General features: G+C 37.0%; 1 protein-coding gene across 1 annotated transcript in view; it reads left to right on the top strand.

Annotated features, from left to right (window-relative positions):
* Positions 1-15,075, top strand: part of LOC140166237 (structural maintenance of chromosomes protein 6-like) — a 54,378-nt gene that overhangs the window by 22,416 nt on the left and 16,887 nt on the right. Inside the window, 10 exon segments of the mRNA XM_072189637.1 lie at positions 742-830; positions 2,311-2,475; positions 4,034-4,212; positions 6,716-6,891; positions 7,305-7,421; positions 8,231-8,427; positions 9,173-9,332; positions 10,419-10,646; positions 11,739-11,876; positions 13,074-13,192. Coding sequence (XP_072045738.1) covers positions 742-830; positions 2,311-2,475; positions 4,034-4,212; positions 6,716-6,891; positions 7,305-7,421; positions 8,231-8,427; positions 9,173-9,332; positions 10,419-10,646; positions 11,739-11,876; positions 13,074-13,192 — 1,568 coding nt within the window.

Raw genomic sequence — 15,075 nt, 5'->3', positions numbered from 1 at the left:
GCGTACACAACTATCTGTGGAATTTATGGTGCTTTGTGTAGGCGCGAAAGGTAACTCTCACACGGTGCATAGACATACCTCTGTACTTGCAAGCTTGGTCTTTGTGGTTAGATTGGATGATAACACATAGATGGCAGTATGATTGACAGTGTGTGTTGGCAAAGTCGCTGGGCAAATTCCTGCTCAAAATCCAAAGTAAAGTCTAATTTTTGCTTTCGGGTAGATTCCAAAATCAGAATTGTTCAGTAAGCCCTAAAAATTTGTTTGATTAGCGTAACATAAAAAAAATTAGGGTAGGTTGGTTGGGATTTTTTTGTTTACTTTACTTTTTAACTTGGCTGTAAATTTAGTTCGACAAAGGCTTTGGAACTTTTTTTCTAATTTTTTTTTTTTTTTTATTTATTTTATTTAATTTTTTTTTTTTTTTTACAAACAAAAGTCAGCCTTAGGCCTAAGTTAGCCCTCATTATAACTAAGATATATTGCATTTAATAACATAAGTATAATAACATACTTTTGCTGTCACTAACTTTGTAAAAAAGTTTTTATGACCATTTATTGAATACTTTGATTGTGATAAATATCATTATAATTTCAAATTCAACTGAATGCGTTGCGTTCATCATGATTAATAACATCATATCAAAAATCAACTATGGCATATAGTCTACCCTTTTGGAAATCATGCATGTATGTAGCATCTTAACCATGCAGTCCAACAATATTTGTGATCACTTACAGAAAAGCGTGCGAGATGTCAGGAGTCAGCTACGAGCTGCTACTGGTGATAAGGAAGACCTGGAAACGCGGATAAATGAGCTGCGAAACAGGTAAGTTGAGTCGAATATAGGATTTACAGGGTCAGAATTGCGGCGTGAATCAGAGAATCGATTCTCGCAAAGATTCTCGTAAACAGATTTGCGTGAATCAAAATTGATTCCCACAAATGTTTGTAGTTTATACAGATGTTGATTTGCGAGAATCAAATGATTCCTGCAAATTTATTCTGCAAGAATCAAGATTGATTCTCGCACTGTGAAACGAAATTCAGACCCTGGATTTATGGGTGCAATTTCCTTCCAAGCACCATTTGCCTGTTTGGAGAATGAAGTTCTGATCCAGTATGTTTGTTAAAAGTAATAAGTTCTGGTTGTCGTCACAAATGAATTTATACTACAGCTAAATTTTGGCCAAACTGGAACACTGAACGCTAGTGACTCCATGATAAACATACACACACATATAGTGCGGTACAGAAGAAAACATGCACTCGCCTTACATTGCGTACACGCTTAGTACGCTACATGATCGCAACAAGCATGTTCCAGTTTGGCCAAGAAATACATAATTTATCTTTTTGCACAAGCTCTTAAGGTTAGCAACTATTTTAAACTGTTGCGATTTGGTAGTTCACAGCATCTTGCGAATGGTAGTGAGCTTTGAAAAAAATTGCATTGATCATTTCATAGTGAGTGTGTAGAAGAATTCAAATATCACAGATATAGTTTTGTAGGTCCTGTGGTTCTTGAGTTATGTTGTAAAGAGGGCTGAAACAACAACACTTTTGTAAAACATACTTAAGCCATTAACTACAATAAATCAAGCAAGTTTTCAAAGTATATAATTTGTAGAATGAGCTTTTGCAAAACAGTAAGTGTTATTTTTCAATAATATATTGATTTAGATAATGAAAACCAATTTTTACCAATTTGTCGTCTACCCTTAATATATATTGAGTTTTGACTGTTGTCCTAAGGCAAAATAAAGCCCTCCCCCAAAAAATACTTTGTGGTGCTCCGCTTCAAAACAGAATACAACTAACATGGACAATTACGATCGCAGAACACAAGAAGTACAAAATAAAGCACAGTTAGCAAAAGTTCTTTTGTCATTTTGTGATTTATTTATATTCAATATAGCATAGGAAGTAAAATAAAATGCCCGCCTTACTCTATTTTGCAATGGCCCATTAGGCCAACTCCAACTCAATTTTTACCAAATTGATTGATAACCAATATACACTGCATACAAAAAGTATCAGAACACATAAGACAAAAACAATATTCTATTCTATATTACAAAATAAAGCGATCGGTAGGTGGCGAATTTTATTCTGCTCATTTTAATACCTCATTCGGCACTATATCACGTACTATGTGAAACTGCAAGTGCAATTAAATGCATTATTCATGCACTCTATGCAACAGTTTTTCTGATTGGCTATGTGGATCTAAGAGTAGATGACTAGTTTATGAAATAGTCCTAATTAAAGATGTAAGTCTCATTGTGTTTATATGCTTCGATTTCCAGTGCTCAGCAAGACTTTGAAGAAGAAAATAGAATACGCCAGGAACAGATCAGGGAGTGGACTGAGAAGAAGACATTTTCCGAAGCCAAACTAGTCACCACAGAGCAAGAAATCCACCAGATGGAAGGACATATTACTCAAAGTAAAAACGAATTGTATCAACTCAGGTTAGTGGAAATGGCAAAGGAAAGATAATGAGACTGGAGCACAGTCAGGTTTTTTTTTATTTAAATCACACCGATTTAAATCATTGATTGCGATTTAAATCACATGATTTTTTCAAACAAATACTTGATTTAAATCAACTTTTCATTTAAGTTCATTTTTTTTCTAAAATTGACTGTTATACTTCATTTCTAAAATGCTTCTACAACTTTTGGATACAATTCAATACTTCTATGATGACATTTTATCTATTGCTATAAATTCATCTTCAAGGTACAGAACAGGTTTTTTCCCATGATTGTTGCCAAATACTTTCTATGAAATTTTCGCATGTAAAAACACGTTTTGAATTTTTGTAAATACCTGATAGGATTGCGCATATGTCTAGCAATTCACTGGTAGCTTTTGAATTTATCATGGGGTATAGCAGTTCTTGGAATTTAAAAAAAAATTGATTAAAATAAAAAAAAAAAATCTGATGGCGATAGATGACTATCTTTGTGCAGAGTGCTTGATGCATTAAAGCAGAGTTAATAATACGAGTAGAACTTGTGGAACAAAAGTTGTAACTCATGCTAATGCGATCATCAGACAACTGACGGCTATAGGCCTTATCCTATTATTGCAGACGTGATAGAGAATTTTGATCTGTCATAGAGGGCAACATGAGACGGTTATTGCGGACGTGAGAGAAATACTTACGTAATATCTTTGGTGAAATTTGAGAGGTTGAACTTGTTCTGGTGTCCCCGTTCCTTTGTACCTGTTGATGATGAATAGCTTCTCCGTTAGACATAAGTCGCAGCGTTTGGTGCCATTGTCGTAAGCGTGTGCTTTTGCGGCGATAGACCATGCAATGGTGTATTCCTTCTCCTTCTTTAGATCCCATATATACCGTGATAATTCTGTGCTGTACATGTGCTTCTTGTCTGATTTAAAGAAAGAAAAAAAATCTGATTTTTAAATTTTTTTAAATCAAAATCATCAACCCAGGCCGAGCAATTGATTTCAGTGTCTAATATTTAAAGTAAAGATGGGTGGCCTAAATCTACATTGAATCCTTTGTTATCTATATATCAACTGCTAATCCTTGCAAAGAATCTTTGCACTGATTATCACTGCACACATTGAACTGTTTAAATGTCGTGGTCAGATTGTTTCATATTCTGTTTTCTATTTTACATTGAGACATTTCTTGAGGTTGTAATAGAGGCTGTTAGCCTTTCGCCATCTTGTGGGTACATATGTTCTGTGTGTTCATGCGTCGGACACTACGCGCTGGGCGCAGCTTGGCACACAGCTGTTATCACGCAACAATGCGGTGATTTTGCTGTTCACGCATGGAGATCGAACGACCATCGCAGCGTGTACCCACAAGATGGCGGCATATGATGTCACGCTGACGGCCTCTATTGTTGACTATCTTTCAAAATTTCACATAAAAATTATGCAATTACTTCCATCCCATAATTTAAAAACCAGGACAAATATACATGTATTGTAAATCTTAGCCTACTGTTCCATCTATCCTAAATGTTTATTTTATTTATTATCATCTAGGAGTCAAGTACAGGACATCGACCAGAATGTGGGTGCCAAAAGAAGAACTCTGACAACGCTGAAAGGAAGCAGACAGGATAGTCTCAAATTATATGGAGGCTACATGCCACAACTCCTGCAAGAAATTGATAAAGCAGCAAGACAGAACCGCTTCCATAGAAAACCAAAGGGACCACTTGGTAAGCTAGGGTAGATGGGCTATTCCAGTTGAAATCCATACACCCCTATGAAGGACATGAATTTAATATTACACAGAGGGAGTGAGAATTTCAAATGGAGCCACCCTTTCAGGATTGTCTGCTTTAATGGGGTTGTTCCATTAAATCCATACACCCCCATGAAGGACATGACTTTAATATTACACACAGGGAGTGAGAATTTCAAATGGAGCCACCCAGTCAGGGTTGTCTGCTTTAAAATTGGGTTGTTCCAGTTGAAATATGCATGTACACCCCTATGGAAGACATGACCTTAATCTCGCACGCAGGGAGTGTGACTTTCAAATTGGGTTACCTAAATGGGTGACTACTCTTGAGAAATCTACAGTACACTGCTGTGTAGGAAAAAAAGTTCATAGACTTCAATAGGGAGTGTATGGATTTCAACTGCAATATTAGCCCACAAATAAAAACATAATGAAGATAAATCACAAGATATAAAAACGATTTTCACCGTGCTTTTGCAAAACAAAAATGGTTCATGGTGCATGCAAGTTTTCGTTGAACATGTACAAAAAGGAGGTCTTTAATTTTGTAGCAGCTAGCAATATCACATGCGCTCTTAGGTTTTAGATGGTATTTATTAGTAACTACATGTATGTTTGTCATGTTCTCATTACAAATGTTAAAAAATTATGAGCGTCTTAAAATAAGACAAAATAGGGTTTTGAAATTTAAAAATAAAAATGGGAACCAGCCATATGCCTCCCAATACTTTTGTACCATGCATGACCGTGGCAGAAGAGTACCCGTGGGTCTGGCTGATAAAGCTGATGAAAGTAGTGGTGGGTTAAAGAATAATGATGCTTCAAATTTCTTAGGGAACCAGCTTTTTTGATGCAGTATGATCTCCTGAGCATTTTGACACCTTTTTCATCCAAATCGGCCAAAAACTGAGAAGGTGCCGGCCAAAACAAGTATTTGGACAGGGGGGTCTGAAAATCAATATTTTCATCAACAATCATTATTATATGCCTGATTCTGTTAAAGTTGGTATTGATTTGTATGTAATTGATGTTTAGAATTTCATTTTTGAAGGTTGCATAAAAATTGGAGTTGTCGTTTTCTTGAAATAGCCATTTTACGTCCAAATAAGGATATGAGGGCGCTTCGGATTTAACTTGCAAACGATCTTTAAAACGGAAATTTCAACGGTGTATGTATGAAGATAATCATAGGTAGTACCTGCTCAAGAAATTTGTGCGATTTACATTGTACAGTTTGATTTTGGCAGGCATTTGAATATTTCATAGAACGCAGCCATTCAACTGTACAGGGGTCAATGCACTTTAAAATGTGTACGTTTCAATGGAAGGCTTCCTGAGAATACAAAAAATTATGCCACGGTCAAACGAAAAGAAATATAATGCCCAAATTTCTTGAGGATGTGCCACATGTTATTATCTTCATACTGATATCATTAAAATTTCGTGTGAAAAGAACGTGTGCATGTTTTATGCAAAGCGCCCTCACATCCTTATTTGGACGTAAAACGGCCATTTTAAGGAAACGACAACTCCAATTTTTATGCAACTTTCAAAAATGGAATTCTAGACATCAATTACCTGCAAACCAGCACCAACTTTAACAGAATTAGGCATAAAATAATGATTATTGATGAAAATATTGATTGTCAGACCCCCCAACAGACCCCCCTGTCCGAATACTTGTTTTGGCCGGCACCTTCTCATTTTTTGTCCGATTTGGATGAAAAAGGTGTCAAATTGCTCAGGAGACGGATCAAACCGCATCAAATAAGCTGGTTCCCTAAGAAATTTGAAACATCACCCTTTTTAAAAGGCTGTTTAACCTACCCCTAATGAAAGGTTAAATTTCACACTAGTGGCATGTGCAGTGCATGGTGTGTTATGCATGGTATGCTGTGAAAATCTTGTTTAGTGTGGAGCCATAAAACCATTACTTGAGTGCCAACAACAGGGGGAAAGAATTACGCATCGCACACTAGCCCAATTAAACATGAAATTACAAATGGAAAAATGACATTCATAGGCATGCACATTGCACAGATATACCAGAGACAGACATACCTGCCTATGCAGTGACAAGCCTCTTTCCTTTGAGTGCCAACACCTTTTGAGGTCAAATAAGTAAAGATTTTTGGATTATCATGGAATACATACATCAGGTTTATTTATTTAATAAAATAAATATTTTGGATTTTTTGTTTGACAAAACCAAGCGAATTTTTACTTACTGCAAAAGTTTGTACTTCACTTCAGTTTCCCATGTTTATTTCTGAAAATAATATATTGGGTATTTGTTTGTTTGTTTTATTTCTTCTTTAACCTGGGACACTCAATCAGTTGAAAACACAATTAATCACCTGTTCTTTCTTGAGGCACAGGGTATGTGTGTTTAAGGGCATGTCTTGTTTGCTCTCAAGGTGCATGCCTTAGTAATGGACCCTAAATTTAATTGCCTTTCTTGACAATGACTATTTCAGGTCGATTCTTGAACTTGAAGGACCCTGAGTGGGCACTAGGAATAGAAGTAGTGCTCAAGTCTCTTGTATACTGCTTCTGTTGTACTGATTTCCATGATGAGAGAGTGTTGAAGGAGATCATGCAGAGAGTTGTGAAGGATGCAAGAAGACCTACAATTATCACATCACAGTTTGAGGTAAGTCTTGGGGTAGACTAACTCCCTTGGGAGGCCACAATTTTCAACAAGGGGACTCTTGCGTGAAAGATGGGGGGTGTTCATGAGCAATTTTCAAAATCAGGGACACTTTCAGTAAGGGGTCTTTCAGTGTGAAAAACTGGGTCTCTTGGTGAGGAATTTGTTGAAAACAACTTTAAGAAACATTCTATAGCAACTTGGAAAGCCGTAAACAAATAGTAAAATAGTTGTCTCTCTGAGTATGACAGAATTTGATAGGGAATAAATCAAAATCATTATTGTGAATATTTCCAAGTGTAAAATGGGGTCTAAATAATAAACAACGTCGAATTGTCAATAACTTATACATTTGTTGTAAGATGACATCACAATTAGAACCAATGCATCATAATTTTGATTTTTTCCCCCTGTAGGATGAGAAGTATGATGTAAGCCAACACGCTGTACAATGTGACAGATACCCCACAGTGCTACATCCATCAGTTCTGGAAGTAGACGATTCCGTTATATATAACTGCCTCATAGACCAGGTGAGTTGTATGATGTAAGCCAACATGCTGTACAATGCGACAGATACCCCATCCATCAGTTCTTGAAGTAGATGATCCTGCTCTCTTCTGATGCACAAAATCTCATTTTGATTGAATGAATTTGGGGTTGAAGACAGTGTGTAGTAAAATTTACACTACACTCAAGAAAGAAAATAAATCCGGATCAATCAATAAATTTGAATAAAACTTTTATCACCAAAAATTGAAAATATTGAATTGCTGAAATTCAGAAGTTGAAGAGAGGCTGAGAATAAGGTTTTGTGGGTAATAAACTTGTCACAGGCCCTTGATACAGTCATACAGCAACTCGCCCGTGATGCCACTCCAACTGTGTCACATGTCAACATTTTATAATGCTATCCACAGAATTAGAGAATGAGAACCGAGACTCGACTGCCATCTTGATACAGAATGGAGCAAAAATTCGGGGTATTCGGTTTCCTTCAGAATGCGCTTGAGGCATTTGTTGTTGTGCAAGCGCATGACATGGATGAAGGATGCATTTGAGAGACTCACTAGATGCAGGCTGCACGCAAATACCAAGATGCTTCAGATGAGACGCAGAATTATTTTTGTTCGTCTCTGCGCAATTTTCACCCCATAGCTGACGGCGCGATTGTACATGGCGGTAATTCTGTGGTGCTAGCCCAATCTGCTTGACAATGCGCTATCATAAATAGTAAGTCCAGATGAACAGTTTAGAATATTTAATTTACTTATGTATCTACCTGGATGATTCAGAATATTCACCAATTATATTTCCTTGATTTACTTTGTCATTGTACTAGCGTGGAGTGGAGATGGTACTACTCATTAAGGATAAGACAGAAGCAAGAGACTTCCTCAAGACTCGCCCTCCCAAGAATTGCCGCGAAGGGTTTACCATTGAAGGCGATCAGATATACGCAGGGGCGGATCAGCGTTTTTATTCCGCATTCCAAAAGAATGCCAAAGTGCTACAAGGAGATGTCGAAGCAAAAATCAAGTAAGAAACATATTTATTAATGGCTTTTTGTTTCTGGGAATTACACTGCTGAATATCAAGGGGTGTCAGAGTTGAGCTTTTCAAGCTGATTTTTTTATTTTAATTTTCAGCATTTTTTTGTTCACTTGCTCTGTACAAAAAAGTATAGGATCTTTCCAACTTAAGTGGCTTTACTTTTTTGACTGATTACATGTACAACGAATGAGGTCTTAAATCTGAGCTAAAAGATGTTGACAGTGTTTGCTGCTGGTTCTAATTATTACATCTGTCTTTTAGTACAGCTGCCAAGCTTCCAAACAGGGTCATACAGGTGTTAAAACTTGAAAATGCTCTGATCTTTAATTTGTGAGAGACATACAAAAATGTGATATTTTACCTAAATATGAGGTTTTTGTAGATAGCACAAACTTTACATTTTTTAAATCCTTGTGATCTGGCAAGTAATTTGGTATATCTGTCAACAAGATCGGAGTATTTTTTAATATTTTACCCTTGTGTGACCTTTCATGACCTCTAGTAGTCACCAGGGGTCAAATCCAAAATGGTTCCATGTCTTAAAATCAACATTGGACCTTGTACTTCGTGGAAATTGTTTTGCTTCTACTAAAAAGTGCACGATGCTTTAGCTTAGCAGCTGTACTATTTGTTTAGAATATTATATATACAGAAGTGAAAAAACTGCAGGTACCTTGATTTGTTTGCTGTCTATATAATAAAATTTGACATTGTCACATTATTATCACAGAGAGACTGAAGCAGGAATCAGGAGTCTAGAGGAGGAGAAGCGATCGTACCAAGAAAGACTGCAACAACTAAATAACACAATTAGAGAGACAGAGCGACTCCGCAAGAAGATGCTGCATCAGAGGGTGCAATTACAGACTGATATTGGACGATTCACATTTGTAAGTGCTTAATTATTCATAGACGGTATCAATATTCATGAGGCAAATTTACTTAAAATGTATGATAATCTGGTACATTTTCTGACAATCATATCATGGAATTTGGAGTGCCACAGGGATCCATATTGGGACCGTTGGGATACAATGCCTACACTCACCCGATTGGAGAACTTCTTCGTGCAAGCGGTGTCTGCTTTCACATCTACGCCGACGACACGCAGATTTACATAAGCTTTGATCCGAGAGTAGACGGAGCGTGTCAACTTGCCTTGAAGAAACTACAATCCTGCGTGTCTGAAATCAAGCAGTGGATGACTTTAAACAAATTGCAGCTAAACGAGGCTAAAACCGAGTTCTTTGTTGCTGTTTCTTCAGGGTTTGCTGCCCGACTCAATAACATCACTCTGACTCTTGGTAATGTAACGATAACACCTACTAAGTCTTTGCGGAACCTTGGCATCGTATTCGACCCTCCGTTGAGTATGAAAGTCCAAATTTCTTCCATCATTAAATGTGTTAGCTATCATCTCCGGAATGTGTCACGCATCCGCCGTTACTTAACACAAGATGCTTGTAAACTTGCTGTTCAGTCACTCATTTTCTCCCGGATTGACTATGGTAATGCTTTGCTCTATGGTGCCAATGAAGGTGACTTAACGCGTTTGCAACGCCTTCAGAACAGGGCCGCCAGATTAATTATGCTTGTTGGCGAGACCATCCCAGTGCTCCTTTACTACGCTCCTTCATTGGCTACCAGTTCGCGAACGTATCAAGTTTAAACTACTGGTCTACGTGTTCAAATGCCTCCATTCACAATCTCCATCATATCTTCAAGAACTGATCTCGGTTAAAACATCTGCTTATGCCACACGTTCGTCAAAGGACAAAACACTTCTATCTCAGCCAAAAACCAAGACACGTACCGGTGATCATTCATTTGAATCATGTGCATCTATCTAGGACCGCCGTTCCTATTTTGTTTTTAATAATACATTACCATAAGAAATCAATTTTCCCAAAAATGTCACTCGTAACCCAATTCACTCACACAACAAAATGATTTGCATTTCCTTTGTCACTAAATAGGAGATCCAGCAGCTAGAAACAGTTGAAGATACCGCTCCAGTAGATGTATTCACACTAGAAGAGGAGGTCAAAACCTACAAACAGCAGATAGACCAGTATGAACAAGAGCTTGAACAACTTGGCTTTGCCTTCAAAAATAAACACAAGGAACAGGAGGAAGCCAAGAAGGCGTATAGCGAGATGGATAAAGAGATTAGCGAACAAGCTGATAAAGTGGATCCACTTAAAGTAGGTAGTTTTCTTAAATTTATTTAGTTATATTTTATTCATCTGGCAATCAGCAACAAAATTAGAACCCTAGAACAAAAACTTAGGAGCTGCTGGGGAGCACTGAAAGCACAAAAGAGCATTGTCACCACAAGGCTCTGGCAGTGCTCCTAAATAGATCCTTAAAATTTTAAAAATGAGGGCAGTCATGGCAAAACAAATGTGGGGTGGCCTCAGACCATGTGGATCTTCTTTGTGATGACACTGGACAATTCAAGTACCCCCTGATTGGAACCCTTGTTCCCCTGTGTTTGCCCCCAAACAAGTTGGCGAGGTGCACCCTCGATCCCCCCCCCCCATGAGTTGGGAAGCATGCCCTCAATTCAGAAAGGGGTCTGTTTGAGGGCATGACCATTCTGCATGCTCTTATGTTGGCCTCAGGCATAAACAATAGAGATGAATACATAGACAAAAGCAGCAAAGACTAATTTCAAAGTGGTACTTTACGCTACTTTCATAGTGTCATGCCGCTTTGCCCCTCAATAGTGATATTTGTATCAGAAACGCTTGCGGTGACCAAGCGACAAGCATGATCTTGCGGATAAATCGATCACCAGGTCGTTTGCCCAAGTGGCAAATCAGGAGCGGTGCTACTATATGACACTGCACAATATTTTGGCCAGTGAGAACAGAGTGGCAAGTGGCAACATTAGGTTCGTAGTCAAGTCACTGCTGCCGAGCTATAACTGGTGACTGTTGCACAAAAGGTGTGCTGCAAAGCGGCAAGTGGCATGACACTATAAAACCAGCATTATTTTTTCACAGTTTGCAATATAATTGTTTTATCCCAGACATTTCTGGAATTCTTGAAATGGGACCATTATAGACAAAACCCCAGTGAATCTGTGCAGTAGTGTGATTCATGGATGACCTCCATCAATGCTGAATGCTGCAAGCAAGTCTTAGCCACCTGTCTAATCATGGCCAGGCTGGTGTTTCAGAAAATGGGCTATACAATTTGAAAGCCACACACCCTGTTGAAGACATTACCAATGGATCTGTTACCCACTAACATCTCTGTTTTATGGCTTTTTTATTGTATTTTTTCCCCAGTACCAACTGACAATGGCTCAAGATGAAGTCGCACAAGCCAAGCATCACAAGAGTCACTATGTTGAAAAGAAGAAAGCACATCTCAAAGAGGTAGCTGCTTTGAAGAAAACGGTTGATGATAAGGCAAAGGAGGTGGAGGTAAGAAGTATTACCGTATTTCCTTGAATAATCGCTCCCCTTCAAATAAACGCCCCCCAGCAGTTGCTGTGATGAAAATAACCCTCAAACTAACACCCCCTCTGAACAAAGGGCACAATTTTTTTAATACTACAAATTTCACCTGAAAAGTTCATGAAAACAGTGCGTAAAAAATCTTGTAACAACCGGACGTGAACCGGAAGTCATTGATCCTAAGTTCATAGTTTGTCATTTAAACTTACCTAATGATTTTAATGGGAAATATTGTTAATTTAATGTATTGGTCAGGCACAAACAAAATTAAACTTACACACATTATTGACTTTCTATTGACCACAAAACACAACCCCAGACATGCTTTTTCAATGACCACTTGAGTAGTTGATAAGTGGGTCGTTATGTAAGTTTACTGAACACAAAGGAAATTGATTATGGTTTTACCATCGACCGTGTTTATAATCCTGCTGCTCTGCTGAACGCTCCGATAGATATCAGCAAACTCGTATACTGTTCGCTTGTTCCTATCGAACGCTCTAGCGTACATGAACCATTATCGAAGACAGCAAAGCATTGCTGAGCTAAGTAGACCATAAAAACTGTCCTCCCTTAGCCAGTCTATTCTCAACATGAAAACAATGGGAATCTGTACAAAGTAATGGGAGTTTCATTTGATGAGATGAGGTGATGCATTATGTTGCAAAGAATTCTGGGAAGGGAAAGATATCTTCTCTGGCTCTGGCCAGAGAAAAAGGGGCTGCTTGCTTTGGAATATGACCTTGTGACCCACCATATCTTAACACATGGGCTCAACCCCATTGATCTCCAATCTGAGATGAATGTTAAGGAAGTAAATATGATCGTGGGTGATAAATCGTAAGTAATAACAGATAGGCAAGCATGAATTATTACTATTTATTATAGTTGTGATTTCTTATGAATTATGCATTACAAATACACATGTAACACATTTGGTCCAACTTTGAATCTGGACCTTATGATATCTTAAAATATGCAAAATTTTGGTCAAAATTGAAGAATAAAAAAGTCAAAATTTGATCCTTTTTGATTCGTATTTTTAAAACTAAGAACAAATTCTAGAATATCAGAAAACAATTCTTTGTGGGGTGTTGAAATGCACTCACAGGCTGCTTGTGGAGAATCCCTGCACTAAGGGTTCTCATTTTCTTTATTCTGCAGGAAATGATTGTTAAAGCCAAGAATATCCATCCAGAGAGAATCACAACCAACAGGAAACCAAGGAGCATTGATAGCGAGATTGATCAGATCTCAAAAAGGATCAATAAGGAGAAAGAGAGGTATGTCATTTAATAAATAAACTAGAATTTTGCGGATCTCGGGTTGTACGGTTCTCAACACAAAGCGTTGATCGCACCTTGATACACATCATTTTAACTGGGGCGATTTCACTTTGGACGTGAGGGGAAAAATCCATTAAAAACCTAATTCCAACCACCCCCCCCCCAAAAAAATGTGATAAACTATAAAAGTAAATTTATGCATAGGAACCCCAAAAGTCCGGAAAGTACCCTTTTTGTCCGGAAGAGGCGAGGTTGGTCCGTAATAGTCCGCAAAAGTCCAGAAAGCCAACACCTAAAAGATAATTCAATTAACTCTGGTTCAGAGTTTGGTCACTTTGTCCGCAAAAGTCCAGAAGAGTCCGCAAAAGTCCGGAAAATCCTAGAGCTTGTGCTAGAGCTGCAGACATTAAGTCTGTGCTGGTCAACCCAGCAGTCTCACCTAGCTCCAGACCATTGTTAAACTATTGACTTAGAGGGTAATAAAGTTTCTGGCTCTGAGTATAATAAAATGACAGAACTATTGATTGGAAATGGTCATGGTTGGTGAACATGATATGACAATTCACAAACTACAGTATTTGAACCAATTCAGAGATGTTTTCATGCATTTTATTTCTTATATACTTTATTACAATTAACTAGTCATATTACCTGAGACGAATTTGTCTCAGCATATTACCAAAAGCTAGTAATAAATTATGTCACATGTTTTGATCATGGTTACATATATATATTACCGGTAATTCTAAAAAAAATAATGCTATGTCTCAAAGCCCATGCTGGGATGGCAGTTTCAAAAACGAATGCGGAATGAGGTTTTTTTAAAGATTTTTTTGTTGTTGATTTTTTTAAACAAAATTATGAACTAAGATGTTAATTTCGCGTGTTCAAAAGTACACAGTATGAAATTGTGGTTGATTTACACTTTTTTCACTTGGCAATGCATTCTAAGATCTCAAATGTTTTAATTAATAAACATAGAATTATTGTACTAAGGAACAATGTTTTCTTCGTTTCATAAAAATCACTGACATCTCCACAAAAATTCAGAGATAGGCCTAATGTGACAAGTGATTACATTTAATGATACTTTGCAGTGCACACTTCACAAAATCAATTGTTCACTATTGTATTCCACTTTAACATAAGGAATTTGCTCTTCAATAATCAATGAGCCTAACCTCACTTGAGTGACTTTAATCAGGTCAAGTTAAGTGCAAGTACTTAATGTCATTATGAGTGAAGTGTGTTATTATAAGAAGCTAACATAATGTGTACAGTATTAGATAAGAAATATTGCATTTGCATGAATAACCTTCATCCATCAATGAGATTGAATACATAGTTCAATATTTAAGTCATTAGGATTTTTTTTTTATAAAATTCAAATTATATACTGTACGACAAAGACTGCTTTAAAATTTAAAATTTCTATTTGTTTTCTTTAAAAACTGTAAAATTAAAAAACAAAAAACTATACAAAGTTATAAAAAAGGTTTTTTTTGTATATTTTTTGTTTTGTTTTTATTCCCATTGGATGTTGAGACACACTTTTGCCATTTTTAAATAAATTCTTTGTTATCGTGTGACTCATTCACACATTTCTGGATACATCCATTGTTTCCATGCTAATCAATTGGAATACAATTGTCTATGTTTTCAAACATTTGTAAATAGTTTTGATCGTGCTTGTCAATTGGAATACAATTTTCTAGTTTTTAAACACAATCATGTAAATAGTTTTGATCATGCTTGTTTTCAGTTTAGATTTTGAATAAGCTGTAGATGGTTGAAGATGCAGAAAACTCTGTATGACTAAAAACAATAATAGTTGAATGTATACTCCAATTTGTATTCAGTATTAATAATGCACACATTAG

The sequence above is a fragment of the Amphiura filiformis genome, chromosome 12, assembly GCF_039555335.1.
Source record: "Amphiura filiformis chromosome 12, Afil_fr2py, whole genome shotgun sequence".
Classification (NCBI taxonomy): domain Eukaryota; kingdom Metazoa; phylum Echinodermata; class Ophiuroidea; order Amphilepidida; family Amphiuridae; genus Amphiura; species Amphiura filiformis.
Note: the sequence above shows the minus strand (reverse complement) of the source record. Positions and strands in the feature narration are given on the sequence as shown.